Here is a 17,494-nt window from a genome sequence, read left to right on the forward strand (position 1 = left end):
GGGTTCCACATGAAGTTATCAGTCTCAATGGAATTTCTCACTCATTAGAAATAAGAACCATACGGCTTAAGATTCGAAAGACAGCTCACACCTGGGCTCTGCTGGCTCGGGCCAGCTTTTCCACAGGATACCTCATCTCGCCTCGGCCATTTTTCCATGTTGGCCTCAAGATGCTTTGTTCTACAATACAGTTTGAGTCCCATGTTTTCTATTTTCTTTGTAATATGGATTTTAGTTTAATGATTATAAATCACAGACTAATATGGAAGAGACAGGGAAAAATTTTTAAAGATGTTTCTTCAGTAAAAATACTGAGCTCCAAATTCAGCTCTTGCATGAAATAATAAGGCCTGGAAAATGACAGATGATTAAATGCATGTTCTGTGTCTAGCTGTGGCCCTCTGCTGCTGGGAGGCCTTGCAGAGGGCCTGGATCTTTGCAGTGCCCCATGCCTGGCTCAGCGCTCTCCTCCCTACCGCAGGGAGATGCACTCAGGACAGATGAGATAAGAATCTGGAAAGCGCTTGATTTCTTTGGAATCCAAATTATATTTTCATAAGATCATTGTATCAGGCTAAGTACCATGGAGATCAGCAAGAATCAGTACTAAATTCACTTCTGGAACAAAGAGAAGGCATATTTTAAAACTGATGTTTTCGAAGTAGGAAACGTGCTGCTGGGGCCTGTGGCTCACGGCCGTGGCCTGGCTAAACCCCGCTCTGCTGACAGTGCTCCCTGGAAAGAGAGTGTCTCCAGGGCCCCTCCTTCAGACTCTCCCTAAACCTTGTGTGCCTCATCTGAGAATTACTAACAGCCCTGGCAGATAACTTTTGCCTTCAGAATTCTCCAAGAGGCCGAGTCAAAAACATCCCCCCGCCCAGTTTCTGAAATGAAACCAAATTCCATGATAACAACTAACTAATAACAGACATCATAAATTAAGTCAAACAGACAGAATGTCGTTAAGTGATTTCCCTTGCCAGATCCATCTGCCTGCATTATCAGAGGCTGCTTAAACTTAAACTACGTAGGGCAGAAAGAACTTCGAGACTCAGGAAAATTACCGTCACCGGAGATGGGGTTGCTGGTTAAGCTTAGTTCGGAGGGACAGTGCATTTTGCAAACTGACTAGGGAAAGGATGGAGTCCTTGATTTTCAAAATGTATTCTTGAGTCATCTAATGACCCTCAACTGTTCTATTGGAGAGGCATAAGGAGGGAGATGGCTAAGAGAAAACCTCACAGAAGCAGAGCACACACAAACGCAGGCACATGTGGGCAGCAAACGTGCACCTTCTTGTTTGTAAGGCCGCATGGGTACGTCCTCTCCAAATTCTGACTGATTGGCAAGTCTCATACGCCGTTTAATCCCAAATGCGGGTCTCCAGGACAGAATAAGACACCTGTTGTGGTTCTGTTCTCACGAGACGACATTTCATCCTTTCTGTGCTTTAGAGCCTACTAAGGACCGATGCTCTCAGCAAGTGGCATTAAGAAAATTCGCCAGGTCTGTTTAAGAAACTGAGTCTGGAGTGTCATTCCTTCAAGATGGTTAACAACCATGAGAATACCAGGGTGAGCATCGCTGCATGGCAGGCTGCGGTCCTCAGTAAGAAAGAGCCTCCCAGGAGCGGGGCTGGAGAGGCGATGGCGGAACTGGCAGGAGAGACCCTTCAGGGATTTCTTTTTCTTTTTATTTTTATTTATTTATTTTTTTTGAGAAGGAGTCTTGCTCTGTCTCCCAGGCTGGAGTGCAGTGGCCTGATCTTGGCTCACTGCAAGCTCCACCTGCTGGGTTCACACCATTCTCCTGCCACAGCCTCCCGAGTAGCTGGGACTACAGGTGCCCGCCACCACGCCCGGCTAATTTTTTATATTTTTAGTAGAGACGGGGTTTCACCATGTTAGCCAGGATGGTCTCGATCTCCTGACCTTGTGATCTGCTCGCCTTGGCCTCCCAAAGTGCTGAGATTACAGGCGTGAGCCACTGCACACTCGGCTGACCCTTCAGGGATTTCTGAGCTCAGGAGTGAAGTTTAGGGACAACACATCAGATGACGTCAAGAGAAACTGGTGAATTATCTTCACAGATAAAGAGTATCTCATAGGGAGTTTTCTTAACATTTTCATACCCTAGTGGACTGCTAGTGTAAAATTATGCTTTTTTTTTTTTTTTTTTTTTTTTTTTTGGCAAACCTATACTTTTCTGGTAGATTTATTCTTCCTCTCTCATTGGATACAAATATAATTCGCTGTATTCCCAGTTCACGTAAGCCCTCCCTAATATGCTATAACAGATGTGAAGTCGTGCTAATTTCACTACTCCTAACTCCAGGATAGAGACTTATTTCTGTTCAAGCTGCTGGGGAATCCCAATCAGCCATGAGCCTTAGGGGCCAGGGCTGTGCTGGGGCTGAGAGGAGGTGGGTACCAGCCAAGGAATTCTCCACACGCAGGAGATAAGTCGTGGCACCAGCAACTCTGTCCGGAATAATGAACTGGAGACTCCAGAGCCCCTTCCTGGATAGAGGGGTCATTTCCAGACTCCCAGGCACCCATTTATCCGTAAACTACGCAAGGAAACAAGTTACTCTTGCCTCTTAGACCAACTTCCAAAAAAGGAACCCTCCAAAGCTAACTTTTCCACTTAGTTCTTTAGCAATTTCATTCAAAAAATTTACTTTTTTTTTTTTTTTTAAAAGAATAAACTTTTGAACTCATGTCTAGGGTAAATCCAGAGCAGACCCCTAGGAGTTTATCTTAAGAATGGGAATTTGGGGCTTAACGGTGATGTCAAATGGTCTGGAAATGCCCTGAATGCAGGCCACTTTCCCACACACTTGAGCAACTATGATTCAACTTTCCTTTCAGGTGGCAGCCTCACGTAAATTCACCAGATAATCCCCTTGATAACTTTATTAAAAAGTAAAATAAAATAAAAAATTTATCAATATTACTCTAACAAAGTGTTTCCAAGCTCAAACTTTATTTCTTTAACCTCAATGGCCATAGGTGGGGTCTCGGGGAGAAATGCTATTAGGCATCAGATGCCTGAACATGTCATTTATCTTATTTCTTTTTACTACATGCCAAGAAATATTTGCTGAATGCCAATACATAGGGCCTTGAACAAAATAAAATGAGAAATTCTTTTTATTCTCTGGTCTTGTCATTCTAACCACTCTAAGTTCTAGGACCTATTGTTTAGTGAACCCAAAAAGTATAATGAGAAAAAAATCTAATCACTTAAACTAGGATATTGAAAATGGAATCACTGCAGCAGAGCAAGATTTTAAATCTACTGACTCCTGTCCTAGAAACTAGAACACTACGTATCATGAAACCTTCTGCAAAACCAAGTCAGAAAAGGCCAGTCTGGGACTAAAAGATGTGCCATGGAAATAACCTTCCAAATACTGGACTCTGTCGTCTGTCTGAATCAACTCCTAAGGACGGTGAGGTCAGGGCATTGTTCCCTCCTACCAATGAGTGGGCTGCGGAAATGATGTGCAGAGAATAGACTCCCGGGTCTCATGATGGGGACAAAGATCTCATGAAATGAGGTCTGACTTGTATTGGAGAATGAGAAGCTCAGTAATTCTGGGCTCATAAATAAACCCCCTATTTACTGTCAATTTTTAACAAAAGAATTCAGTCTAGCATTCTAGGAATATAACAGAACACACTAGTCTTGGCAGGAACAGAAGACTTCATTAAGATCTACGTTCCCCACTGGCTGACAGAGAACATTTTGTCTTTTGTCCATCACGTAAACCCAGGATTCCAAATTCTACTAGCAATTTACTTTGTGGGTTTTTTTATTATATCAGACAAAATCATGAGACACTCTAGGCTGCTTCTGAAGAAGATATACCTATACAAACTTTTTTGATAAAAATCAGATCTAGCTCACAGTGGTCATCACTGTTGCCAATTCCAGGGCAGGTTTTCTATGTTCTGCTGCACATTATGGTTCTGAGAGGGCATCTCAAGGCCACAGCCCCCACTTCCATCAGAGCAGCTCCGCTTCTACATTGCCATGAGTTCTTACTATTTTACGCTGCCTTGGCATCACTATGAACCCCGAGAAGCTGGACTTTCTCATAACAGGAGCATCTCCTCCCAGGCCTTCAATGTGGTAGGTCCTGATCTCTGCTTCACAGAACTTCCTTCTGGTGACCACTCCTCTAAGGGATAGCCATATATGACCTGCTTAACTGGCCCTGCTGACACTCACACCTCATGTGGACTGTGCAGATATGCCAGAGTGACAACTTCCTAGTCACAGCATGACCTCCTGAAACTCGTGCCTGCTTGCTCTAAGCCCACTGATTGAGATACCCTGTGCCAAACCTGTTTGGATAATGTCCTGGACACAATAAGGCACCTGGCCCAAGGACTCCTCTCTCCCCACATGCTTCCTGTCCTCCAGGGGTGCCGTGTGATCCCCAGAACCTGTAAGCAACACTCTTTATTTCCATCTTGTGTCTCTCCTAGTCACTGGAGGGGTGCTGTCCATCTTAAAGATCCTAAATTAAAACATATGCTGGTGTTCTGTGTAGGATTTTATTTTAAATGATAGGTTCTTCTGCTTAGGAGTAAGATTAAAAAGTCTAAGTATGCTGCCCTCAAATGTCCCGTAACACCCTTGGCACCGGCAAAGGGCAGGATGGAAAGAGTTGAATGATTTCTCCTGAATCCTCAGGGTTCAAGTCTTCTCACCCCAATCCCCCAAGTCTCTGCCCCACCACGGGATCCTGGCACTACTCCTGGCACGTATCAACTGCTTGAAAATGTTGAGGACAAACTGTGAGTAACAGAAAGGAGGGGGCTGCTTTGACCAGAGACTAGCCACATTCCCCTCCACACACAAAGTGCCGTCAATGACTCACCTTATCGCTGTCCAGCGTGTTCTGAGACGTCCGTGAGGCGATGGAAATCGTATCAGGCTGGCTGCTGCCGTCTCCTTGGCTGTCCAGATCCTCTCCATCCCTGGCGGTGCAAAGAAACCTTTAGTTCCTGACGCTGCTGAGCTGGCAGTCACTGGAGAAGCAACTGATTTGTTTAATGAGGTGCATATCAGCCTTCACGAGTGCCTGCTGCTGCCAGGATGTGGACAATGGTTAAGGCACCCTTCACTGAACACAGGCTTTCTGCTAGGCACTGTGCTGAGTGTTTAAAATATATCATCCTGTTGGATTCCCATCACCATAAAATATAGTTGATATGATCGTTGCCATTTGAAAAATGAGAAAACAACAACATCTCGATGCTTTATAACTTATCCAAGGTCATGTGCATGATTTACACATGTGCCCTGTATGATGCTCGGGGTGAGAAAGGCAAAAACAATGAGAGGTTTGCATACAGCCCTTCATTTACTCTAAAACAATAGAGGCTCTTATCTCTGACAAAGCAGTTTCATTACTAAGAATGATGTTATCCACAAATGGCAGTTTTAAAAACATATTCCTCAAAATGTTTGAGAGAAAGGATTTTTGAAGCAGGGTGAGCTAACACCGCCTCGCCCCTCTCTCCCACATCCACAAACCTCCAGTGGCGCCCAGGCACGCACCTCCTTCCCTTCTGTCTTGTGGCGGGAGCAGTCTTGGGGATGTGAATGGGCTCCTTCAGGGCTCCCTTCAGGTGGATTGTCCGCTCCTGGATGACTTCGCGGATATGCTTTATCCAGTCCTGCTTGTTCTCTATACTGGAAGCCTTAACAAGGTGTTAGCGTTGCTTAGGATACGGAAGGGCCCTTTCCAGATCTTGCACTAACCACACCCAGGTTTCCTGCATTCCTTGAGTTTCTATTTTCAAAATGACTTTTCAGCAGAAAAACAACCACATCCGATGTTTAATATGCTACCAAATAAATGACTATTTAAAAATGTTTTCATCAAAACCTTTTTTGTTTTATAGCACGTATATTACTCCAGATCTCTGACTATTGCAATAATCCATCATTCTCCAGCCCCAAGACCTTTTAAGCAGCCCTGGGCAAATAAACCAACACAGCCAACCTCACTGCCACCAAAACACCTTTGAGGCTATTGAGGCAAACACTGTGCACTGGTCAGCAGCAGGCAAACTGCCAGCAGGAAACTGAACAAATCCCCACAGCCCTGCGGCCTCCTCTGCTGGACTCAGGGAACAGCAGCGCAGCTGCCGCCACCTCCAGCCCCCTGTGCCTGGCCGAGGGCTTCCCGCATGCTGTCATCCACTCCCATCAGGACGCTCCGGGTGGGAGACTCCCGCAGCCCTGACTTCTAAATGAGCAACTGAGGTGTGGACAGAAGAAATGTGCCCAACATTCCAAGCTCACCAACTGCCAATCCCTGATGGCAGATTCACCTTGACTCCATTACAACTCTCAAGAAATGTCCTCTGAGAACCACACAGACTAGATTCTTAGCAAGCACCTGCGGACTGAGCATGTGCGGCATCACTTGATCCAGACTTTTTTTTAACTCTGCCTCAAAGGAGTTATTTTTTTTTTCTTTCTGCATGTTCTGGGCCTTACTAACAGCTTTCTAATTTCCTCACAGAAGATATCAACCTCCTATGATATAAGCATAATTCCCTGCAGTTATAATTAACCTAACTGTCATAACTCATCGTACATCAGGTCACAAAGTGGGGAGCACCCAGCATTTCTCACTGTGTATCCTGTTTTTGAAAACAGAAAATCAAAGCCCATGTTGGGAAAGGATATTAAAATTGATCACCCTCTTTCTATAGAAACCGTTTTAACCAGAGGACACGTCTTCAACGTTACTAACAGGTAGTGACAGGGAAAAAAATGATGGGTAAAGGCAGCCTCTTGCTCCCTCTTCCTCGGGGTGACATAGGACAGCAGGAAAACCAATGTCTTCTGGCGAGGGGACAGGAAGGAGGCAGGGTGACCGGGCAACGGGTGTGCAAAGTAAGTGACTCAGGAGAAGAAACTTTTCTAAAAACTACAAATCGGTTGGAATTTAAATGCCTGATAAAAGTATTTGGAAGGTCAACTAAAGAGAAGTACCTGCAAAAGAACATCTGGCAGAGTTGGGCAACAACTGAGGAAAATTGTTAATATGGTTCAGAAATAAAGAAAATTATCATATGAATTGATCGTTACGCTTAGAGAGAGTAATTCTCCTAACCTTAAAGAAATTAAACAAGGAAAAAGGATGTCAGTTTTTCAGAAATAGTAAGAGAAAGGTAATTGAGGTAAAGTACTAAATACCAAGGTCCTACCTGGCTAAGAGAAGGGATAGTTCATTTCATACTCTGGGTAGTCGCAATCTGTTTAAGACTTAAAAATAAAATTCTCCTTTCCAAAATTTTGTTTTACAACTACTGGGACATCATCATCGCCATTACCACCATTCCCATCACGTTCTCCACCACCATAAGCGCACACACCAGCAGCACGGTACCTCTACTTCCACCACTGCCTACACCTTCACCACCACAACCTGTACCCTCACCACCAACTCCAATCTTACTACCATCAAAATCTAAATTATCTCCATCTACATTCTCACCACACCATCTAGACCAACAAAATCTGTACCCTCACCATCAACACCTAAACCCTCACCACCATCTACACTACCACTACCACCAAAATCTACACGATAACCTCCATCTACAACCTCACCACCACCAGCACCACCAAAGTCTATGCCACCACCATCTACACCACTGCCACCACCTGGACCAATACCCCCATCACCAAATCTATACCACTACCTTCATCTACACCCTTACCCTCTCACCACCATCTATACCACTGTGACCACCAAAATCCATACCACCACCATCTCGACTCTTACTGCCACCTAAACTTTCACCGCCACCACCACCGCACCGTCTCCACCACCTCCACCTACATCATCATTACACTACCATCCCCACCATCACCATCACCTGCCTCACTACACCAACACCATGCAGCAATCCCTGAAATTAATGAGAACATCGTTTCCTTTACTTTCTCCTTGGAAGTCAGAAAGGTATTACCCAAAATTCCCTAGAAAAATTCTACCTGGCGAAGCCTGAGAAGAGTCTTATTTGTCAACTGTACCATGAGCATTTTATGACATCCTAAATGAAAGTCCACATCTGGCTAAAGTATCTGTCACTATTTTTTGGAAGCACCTTTTGGCATCTGCCACTGTAGCTAGTCTGGATAAGCGATTTATATAAGTTGCAAGTTTTCAGGTTTCGAGTATACCTTAAAATGTTAGACCTTAGGAAGAAAATACGGTTATTTAAATTTAGCTATCGGTGCAATTGATATCAAATAGGGCTTTATGCCAGTACTAGCCAGAACACATTGGGCTAGTAATCACATATTCACTGCAAAACAACCCACTATCACATATGAACAAAGATCTTATGAACACAATGGCTTCCACTGAAGAACAGGCTCTAGAAGGCTGACGTACAGGGGAGTAACCCACAGTCACTGAAAATACCAAAGAGATGAAAAGGCATGCAAGAGACACAAGGGATGACATGCAGGTTCATACACCAGAGTCCCATTACACTCTGGCTCATCTCCCAATGCTTGACAAGCCTTAGCTCCACCATCCCCCAAACATCCCAAAGCCGCTGATGGCATTTCCAGATGGCTCCAAAAGTTCCATCTGTATTTTCTCAAACACAGAGGAGGGAAGTACATAAGACAACCTTAGAGCTCTTGACCATTCCCAGGAGAGGTTAGTATAATCAAAACAGAGTTCAAATCAAATATTCCAAGATATTTTTCTCCCCCAAAGACTATATACCCTAAAGCATCCCTAGTGGTTTTGAATTTTAAATCATAACAGTATCAAACCCTGTCACTAATAATCATTCCTCTTTCCCTCTGTCCCCAAACTATTATGCCACACAGAGCTGAGGACCCTGTAAGGACTGTGGATACGGTTGGCCTCGACTTCCTGTCGCAGGTCCTCAGAAATGCACCAGGTGACCTTTTCCCTTCGAAAGAGAAGGTCAAGTGCGCAATGAGAGTTGTTGGTCAGTATCTCATTCCTCCTGTACCCTGACTTCCTGCATCTCTTATAGAGTCAATGAATTCAAAGACTGGAAAAATGGGAGAAGTATAAAAAGACCTTGCTTCATTTGCCCTTTCAGGAGTCAAGTGAAAGTTTAGCTCAAATTGTTTCATCACCAGAACACCAAACTGAATTCATTCCACTATTCTTTTTGTGGTAGTCACCAATCTGAATAGAACACACACACACACACACAATAAATAATAATAAAATAATATGAAAACCAGTATACTTTAACAACGGAAAAGCAAGCATGGATGGCCACAGTAAATGTTTCAAACAGCACATTCCCAGCTTCAAATGAACGTACCTTAAGGACAATTTTATTATCTGAAGTTGGTGTTCTCCCCACCCACAGTGCAAATTTGCAAGGGTCTCCTTCAACATGTTCTGTGACACCCAACTCTGAGGTCTGGATAAAAAGACAATTATATAATTAGGTGACAGTAAAATTCTAGAAGGATGCAGAACAGAGACCAAGGAAACAGGTTTTGGTTACTTGTGGCCATTTTAGGTTATAAGAATATCACTAGTGATCTCAGCTCTCATGTGAGTTATAATGAGGACATTGTGTTCTTAGGCTACAGGTGACTGGTTTCATCCTTCACTTGCTGTGAGTGTCCCTTATTGGAGACCCCAATGCAGGTCAACGAGCAAAAAATTCAGGGGAAGGAAACCAACATGTGAAAATTCTACTATCTGACAATCTAGATTTGACTATTTAAAATCTTGCAAGCAACAAACTGCAAAATGAGTCTTTCCTGGTTGCAAAAGGGCTGCCACCATGTTCTCGTCAGCATTAATGACGCAGCTTCCCAGAGGGCAAATGATGTTTTAACAGCTTAGTTATTTTCCAATTTCCTTACCAATAGCATTAGCTTTTAGTTTTTCATCAATAATTTTAATGGCTAAGAGGCAAAATCCCTCTGTAATATATGCAGAACACGGAAGCATGCAGAGAAAGGTCAATAGCTTCAGCCCCTCCCCCACAGTCAAGGTCCCCCTGATGCATTCTCCACCCCAGCAAAGGAAGTGATTCATCATTCAGAGCTCCAGAGGTAGCCTCTGAGGGAATCTTAACTTCTAAAAGATAAATTAAGTGAAGACGTATTGGCTGCTAAAACAGATAAGCTTGGTCTCTAAAGGCTGATTACAGCCAGCTAACGAAATTACTAGCCAGCAACGTTGCATTTTTTTCTTTCCAGTCAGAATGTGACCTAAAATGATGTCAGGCAAGCTGTGATCCAAAAGACGATCTCAAGGAGGACATAAGCCAAACAAAATGGTATGAAAACCATCAGTTGGAACCTGTGAATTCCAGATTATTACTCAGATGACTTCCATACTTGGGGACATTTTATTACTTGAGGAATTTTCATTATATATGGACGTCACAAAAAGTATGATGTGTAAGTTGTCCAAATTGCAAACATCTACCAGTATTTATAAGAGATCTGCCATAAAGAAACCCACCTTCTTGGCATTTTCTATTCTTTTCTGGATGATGATTCCTCCTTAGTGCCACCCAGTCATCCCCTCTGCCCGGCCCTGCCCAGCGACTCTGCATGGATAAGCCTCTGAGAAACAGCCCACTAAGTTAGATGGAAGTACACTGGATCCAGAGACGATGCTGCCCTTGGGGAGGCTGGTAAGGCTAGCTAGCGGTCACAAAATGGCAGCAGGTATGTTGCTCTTGCCAAGAAGTACAATGACAGGTTAAGTATGAATTAAAATGCGTCACCGGATCTGCCAAGCACTCAGGGGCAGCTGTCTCCACATAGCTGGGGCTGTGGATCTTTCAAACTGTACTTTGGCTTACATATATTTTCTCTAATAATGACATTTCACTGTTATAAACAACCATAAATTTACTTATGCATTTATATTTCATACATTTATTTTTAATGAAAAAAAACATCAAACCTCAGCATGGTGAGTCTACAGTGAGCCACCCAGTAAGGCTGTTTCCATATACTCCAATGTTGATAGTTGAAAAATTAATTATAATAAGAACTTAGTCATAGACATGATTATTTTATTTATAAAGCTAGTTAAGCACACCGGAGATAAATGATTTCACTTATGAAATGTTTTCTTATCCTGCAGTTATATGATATGGGATTTAAGAAACGCAAGTTTCCTAAGTCTATAAACTACAGAGCACCCTCTAGTGGACTTGAAGGTGGCAAATAATTTCACTGAAGATGAAAACCCTATCACAATTCAGACTTGGACATTTCAGGACAGATTAGGAGGTTAAACTGAAGACGATGAACAATTCTTCTCTACCTACAAAAAGACTGCAATTGTGTTACCTTTAGACTTACAATTCTAAATGCCTATACTTACAAACAATTTGCTTTTGTAAAGGTACTTGCTTCTCCCACTGGAATCTTTCACTTCTTTACTAAATACTAAGGACATTTCAAAAAGGAAGAGATGCCGTTCTCGACCCTTTCGAATTAAGGTTTTTGGGTCCCACACTTGGAAGGATTCCTGTAGGATGAGTTCTCCCTGAGACTCAATGTTTTCATCAAACCCTACAACATGAAAAAAGGGAGGCAAATCAATTTAAAAGGAAAATAAAAAATGATGCACAAAAAGCATTATTACTATTTTCAACATTTTAAAAATGCCCATCAACCAACCCTAGATAAGAGTTTCGCATCTGATCCTGACTCCACGCCACTGACCAATCCTACAGAGGATAATTCTTCCTAACACACGACTTTACATACATTTTCCTTTGTTCAAAAACATTCTGCGATTCCTCATGGCTTTATTCTTTGAGTTCTACCCCTCTGGTGGGCCTTTGCAACAGTTGAGATCTGGTTCCACCCTCTACTTCTCTTCAGCTCTCTCCTGCAGCATCCCACCACATAAACCAACTCCTCGGGAACAGTTCTGAGTCTCCTCTAAGCCCCCACCTACTTCCCAGCTTTGGTCTTGATTCTCTCTGCTTCCTCAGCCCAGAGCATCCTTCCCAGACATTCTGCTCAGGTCCAGCCTTTCTTCAAGGACCTGTCCTGGTCTTGCTTCTTGGAGAAGTCCCTGGCTGCCCATGCTTGGTGCACCCTCCCTCCTCTGAATGTGACACTGTGCACGTGAATCAGTCGTGCTCTGGACTTCACTACTGCTCCTCTCTTCATGGAAGTGGCCTGCTTTATCACCTGGTTATGAAACCACCAGGGCTTAGTAAAGCCAGCCCTGGGGCAGAGGCTGCCCATTACCTCCTGACTTCCACTCTCTCCTTTTTCTCTCATAGTAGAAGCTCCCACTAGGGCTGCTCAAAATAAGCACTCCATTCCCCGGCCCCATGCACAGTTAAAAGCAGCTGGGTACCTACGCTCTGGGGAAGTGAGCACAGCAGCAGGTACCACTGCTAGTGTCTGCCCATCTGGAGTTCCCTCCCTGACCTTCTTCCCCACTTCCTGCTAGATGCAATGTTGGCATGGTCTTGAAACACCCCGGAACCTAGCCAGCCAGAAAAACAACTAGAATGGAGAGAAACTAGCTGGAACACAGCCTGAGTCCTGGATGACATCATGAAGGGCTGCCATACCAGATCAGCATTTTACATCAGAGAAAGAAAAATCTGTTTTGCTTGGCCTCTGAGTTTTGGGTCTTATTACCCACAGCAGCACCTATGTTCAGTGTTACCCATAAAGACACAGGCTAGCGAAAGCATTTGGGGCAGGATTATAACTTATTCTGTGTAGCCTGGCAAGAACCAAGCTTTGCACCACAGGAAGAGCTTTCTTAAACAGAGGCATTTATGGAAATTATAATTGCTATAATTCTGAAACATATTTATCTAATTTTCTCTTGGTACCATGTTACACACCAAATTCAACGACACAAAGAAATATCTGGTGCCTACTATGTTCCAGGCTCTAGCAAGTGATGCAATGGATACAGAGATGGGGAAGCAACACATTCTTTTAAGGATTTTACTGTCCTGGGGTTTGATCCATCCATACACCCACCTACGCATCCCTCCAACAGGGAGAGCAGGTGGCCTGCAGCAAGTAACACAAAGTGCTATTGGAGTCCAGAGTGTGGAGAGGCTGTTTCCCAGTGAAGGGACCAGAAAGGCTTTCAATGAGTATAGAAGCATTTTATGTGGTCTTTAAGAAAGGCAATGACACCGATTCTTTAAGAAATGTTCTTAATCACTAACATAGAGACATAAAGCTGGGATTTTTAGGGTTCAGGAAATCCATTTACAAACAGTGTCATTAGAAACTGCATAAATGCACATTGGGGTATGGAGGGTCCTTTACCTTCCAGCATGCTGAGGTGCATGGCGTCATTGGCTCGCTTCGGCACGCTGAGCATCACCTCCAGGCCATCTTTAATCTCTCCCTTTCCTTCCTCACAGCACGTCAGCAGCTCCTGCAAAGATAAACAACAGAAACTAGGTAAAGACTGCAGAATGCTCTGCCGATGAGACCTTGGCAGAAACAGTTTATGAAAGCCCATGGCTTTCAAGATAAGAACAGAGTGTGGTCAACTGGGCATATGTTCTCATAGAAATGAACTACTACCTCTTTATTCAATGGATGGCAGGGTTTGTCCTGTTCTAATCAGAGTAAGCCAGATGTATTCATAGTTTTAGATGGAATTAATACACCTGTTAACAATCAAGCCTCAAAAATGATAAACAGAGGATGGGTGTGGTGGCTCATGCCTGTAATCCCAGCTCTTTGGGAGGCTGAGGTGGGTGAATCACTTGAGGTCAGGAGTTCGAGACCAGCCTGGCCAACATGGTGAAACTCCGTCTCTACTTAAAAAAAAAAAAAAAAAATTAGCTGGGCGTGGTGGCATGCGCCTATAATCCCAGCTACTTGAGAGACTGAGGGAAGAGAATCACATGAACCTGGGTGCACCCTCCCTCTTTGATTGTGCCACTGCACTCCAGCCTGGGGGACAGAGCAAGACTCTGTCTCAAATAAATAAATAAACAAATAAATAATGAACAAACAAATAGAAATATTTAATTATTATGTAACACATGATCAGCTACTGGTTACAGCTGATGGCCGTGCCAGGTCCAACTGTGCGTTTACCACACAATCCCAGCATGACTCTGCACCCTGGAGCCACGAATGCAACACCCCATCTAAACTGGACCAGCCAATCCATGCAGCAGGAACAGTAACGCCGCGTGAGTACTTACAGTCAAATGCATTTCCTTTTCACGTAGGATGTTTAGAAAAGCTCTAATGGTTGAATTACATCTCTCTGGGGAGCCCTATGTGTGTGATTACATTGCAGAGCTATTTAGAGAAACATCCGTAATTAAATGAATGATAGCAGGAACAGTAAGTTCACCTTCTGGTGGGCTCCAAGATACTTTTTTTTTTTCTTTTTTTTGAGGTGGAGTCTCACTCTGTCGCCCAGGCTGGAGTGCAGTGGCGTGATCTCAGCTCACTGCAAGCTCTGCCCCCCAGGTTCACGCCATTCTCCTGACTCAGCCTCCCAAGCAGCTAGGACTACAGGCGCCCGCCATCAGGCCCGGCTAATTTTTTTTGTATTTTTAGTAGAGACGGGGTTTCACCGTGTTAGCCAGGATGGTCTCGATCTCCCCACCTCGTGATCTGCCCGCCTCGGCCTCCCAAAGTGCTGGGATTACAGCCAAGATACTTTCTTACCGGTGTATTAATAATTACTATCAGTCAGTAATAGCAACAGCAGTGTTTTGTGTCTTGGTAGTCAACAAAAGAGAGGTATGACACTGCAGCCAGCACTGGTCTCCCAGTGGCTGCTTGAGAGGAATTCAGCTGCCCGATGGGCACCTTCCCTCATCACCAGATGGTGTTTACCTGTGATTCTAAGCAGCATGGCAAACACTGCTCACAAATGCAGTGTACTGAGCCTACTAACTAATAACTGGCAGAAAACCTTCCTTGTTGGGGAGCTTAAGGGAGCTTATTACTGTTCTCCTGAAGAACCTCTGGCAGAGTAAGGTGAGGTTTACAAATTTAAGCACCAGTTTAGTAGAACTACATGCTGAAAACAAAATCCTTACATCTTGAGGACACTAAAAGGTAAACTGCCTTTGCAGAATTAGATAGCAAAGGACAAATTTGAATACGAACAAATTAGCCTCCTGACTTATTTTACATTCATAGTAACTATATATTTCTGCGGGGATGGTCACAAAATCACTTAATGGAATTTTGATATGAAAGTACAGGAGAGCTTTTCCAATTGAAAAATCCCATAATAGTATCACTTTCACAAAACAATGTGGCCACTTGTTACTGTCTCTAGATTTTTCCTACTAACAAAAAGGGTAAAGAAGAGTTTCAGGCATTCGTAACTCCATCTTCTAAATTTCTTTTATATCTAGACAAATTACATAATAACTTCCCGTTGTCGAGCCTAGGACAGTACCTGGAACACAGCAGGATTCATAGAATACCATCACTGGGATGAATGCATGGTTTCTACATTTTAATGCTTAATAACATTCACCAGCTGAGAAAATGGTATGCTGAACATTACCAGACAAAAGCGGTCAATTTTTATGTAGTCAAGGAAATGTGTATTGATTATATATAATACATTTTGTGACAACTCTTAGCACTACTTCTGTTTTGTTTACCTTTCGATTGTCAAGACTAATTGCTACTGTTTCCTTAAATGTGATTTTAATTATAGTCATTCACAACTAATAAAAAGCAGAGGTCAGCCTGACTCCAATACTTGTGATCTGTATGAACAAGGTGTGCTGTGAGGGGTGTGACATCAGGGACAAACAACAAGACAGAGGAAGCCTCCTGGGCGTGGGTTCTCTGTGGCTTCAGTGGAAGCCCTGGGCATCAGCCAGATCTGTGTTCAGAGCTGAGCCTGTTAACAGGTGTGAGTGATGATTCTGGGCACACTCCTTACAGACTGAGGCTAGTTTCCATTCCTGCAGACTAGCATTGTTGGGAGGTCAACATACGCGAAGTGTACCAAAGTGCACCATGCCTGGCCCGCAGTCAGCAAGCCACAGCTGGGAACTGAGGGTACTAAAATATCAAGAACTGATGATTTCTCATTTTACGTTTAGGGTCAGTCAGTGCAGTTCAGATGCATAATCATGACACACACTCTCATTTAACTCCTGCAATGAGAAATTAGGCAAGGTAATAAATACTAATGAATTAAAAAGTAAAATTAATTGACTAGGTGTTTCAAAAAAGTCAGGGTAATTATATAAATATATAGTAAATGTCAAAATAATACATAATTCATAAAATTTCACAGGCCGAAGATGCATTATACATACTTTCAAAAGCAGCTGATACTTCGTTATTCGCTGAACCGGTTTAATAAGGTAGGAAGAAATGGAATTGGCTAATCCATGTCGCTGCTGTATCTCCTGTATTAAAATCAAACAAGAAACAAGCCTTATCATAGGGCTACACTATTAAATCATGGCCATAAGACACATTACTTTTCCAAATACTGTACCTGACAACTGTTTAATCATGCTGAAATGATAAAGTTTCCTTTTCCTAAGAGGCTTTTAAATTATTAACACAAACTTCTTTGCTTCTAAAATGTTACTTCTGGTGAGGAAGGGGTACTTTGGAGCAGGAAGATCTACATTACTGTTCAGTCCCACATTTAATGCCACAATTTGCACTTTGCATTTTGTAATTATGTCCTTTACATGCAATGATCTATATTGCATGTAAAGGTTGTATTCCTTTACAACTGGTTGTATTCCTTGCTGTATTCCTTGTTGTGAAGACAGGCCCTGTCTGTGCTACTCACCACTTTACGCTAGCACCTAGGACAGAGCTTAGAGTTAAATGAGCACCATACAGATGTTCAATAACGTACTGGCAAGAAGCATAATCAAAGGTTATCAGATAGCCTAGAGAACAGAGGAAGCTGTAGCAGAAAGCCTCTAAAAAAAAATAAACCAACTGTACAATGAATACTGAAAGCATATAAATTGTGAAATCTCTCAGGCATGATTTCTCTTATTCTTGAAGATATGTTTTAGGGCATAAGGGTTTCTTTTTAAGTTCTGGGATACAGGTGCAGAACATGCAGGTTTCTTACATAGGTGTACACGTGCCATGGTGTTTTGCTGCACCCATCAACCCGTCACATACATTAGGTATTTCTCCTAATGCTACTCCTCTCCTAGACCCCCACCCCCCGACAGACCCCAGTGTGTGATGTTCCCCTCCCTGTGTAATGTATTCTCATTATTCAACTCCCACTTTTGAGTAAGAACATGTGGTGTTTGGTTTTCTGTTCTTGAGTTAGTTTGCTGAGAATGATGGTTTCCAGCTTCATCCATGTCCCTGCAAAGGACATGAACCCATCCTTCTTTTTTTTCTTTTTGAGACGGAGTCTCGCTCTGTCACCCAGGCTGGAGTGCAGTGGCGCGATCTTGGCTCACTGCAAGCTCCGCCTCCTGGGTTCACGCCATTCTCCCGC

At 43.2% G+C, this 17,494-nt stretch overlaps 1 protein-coding gene across 3 annotated transcripts in view; it reads right to left on the reverse strand.

Moving 5' to 3' along the window:
* TRIO (trio Rho guanine nucleotide exchange factor) overlaps positions 1–17,494 on the reverse strand; it is a 365,439-nt gene that overhangs the window by 97,813 nt on the left and 250,132 nt on the right. For all 3 annotated transcript variants that reach the window (XM_055245954.2, XM_063619580.1, XM_055245955.2), the window contains exons 28-33: positions 16,326–16,418; positions 13,330–13,441; positions 11,396–11,586; positions 9,357–9,458; positions 5,575–5,717; positions 4,892–4,991 (exon numbers count right to left, since the gene is read on the reverse strand). In XM_055245954.2, the coding sequence (XP_055101929.1) occupies positions 4,892–4,991; positions 5,575–5,717; positions 9,357–9,458; positions 11,396–11,586; positions 13,330–13,441; positions 16,326–16,418 (741 nt within the window). The remainder of the gene's footprint in view (positions 1–4,891; positions 4,992–5,574; positions 5,718–9,356; positions 9,459–11,395; positions 11,587–13,329; positions 13,442–16,325; positions 16,419–17,494) is intronic.

This window comes from Symphalangus syndactylus, chromosome 16, assembly GCF_028878055.3.
Source record: "Symphalangus syndactylus isolate Jambi chromosome 16, NHGRI_mSymSyn1-v2.1_pri, whole genome shotgun sequence".
NCBI lineage: Eukaryota > Metazoa > Chordata > Mammalia > Primates > Hylobatidae > Symphalangus > Symphalangus syndactylus.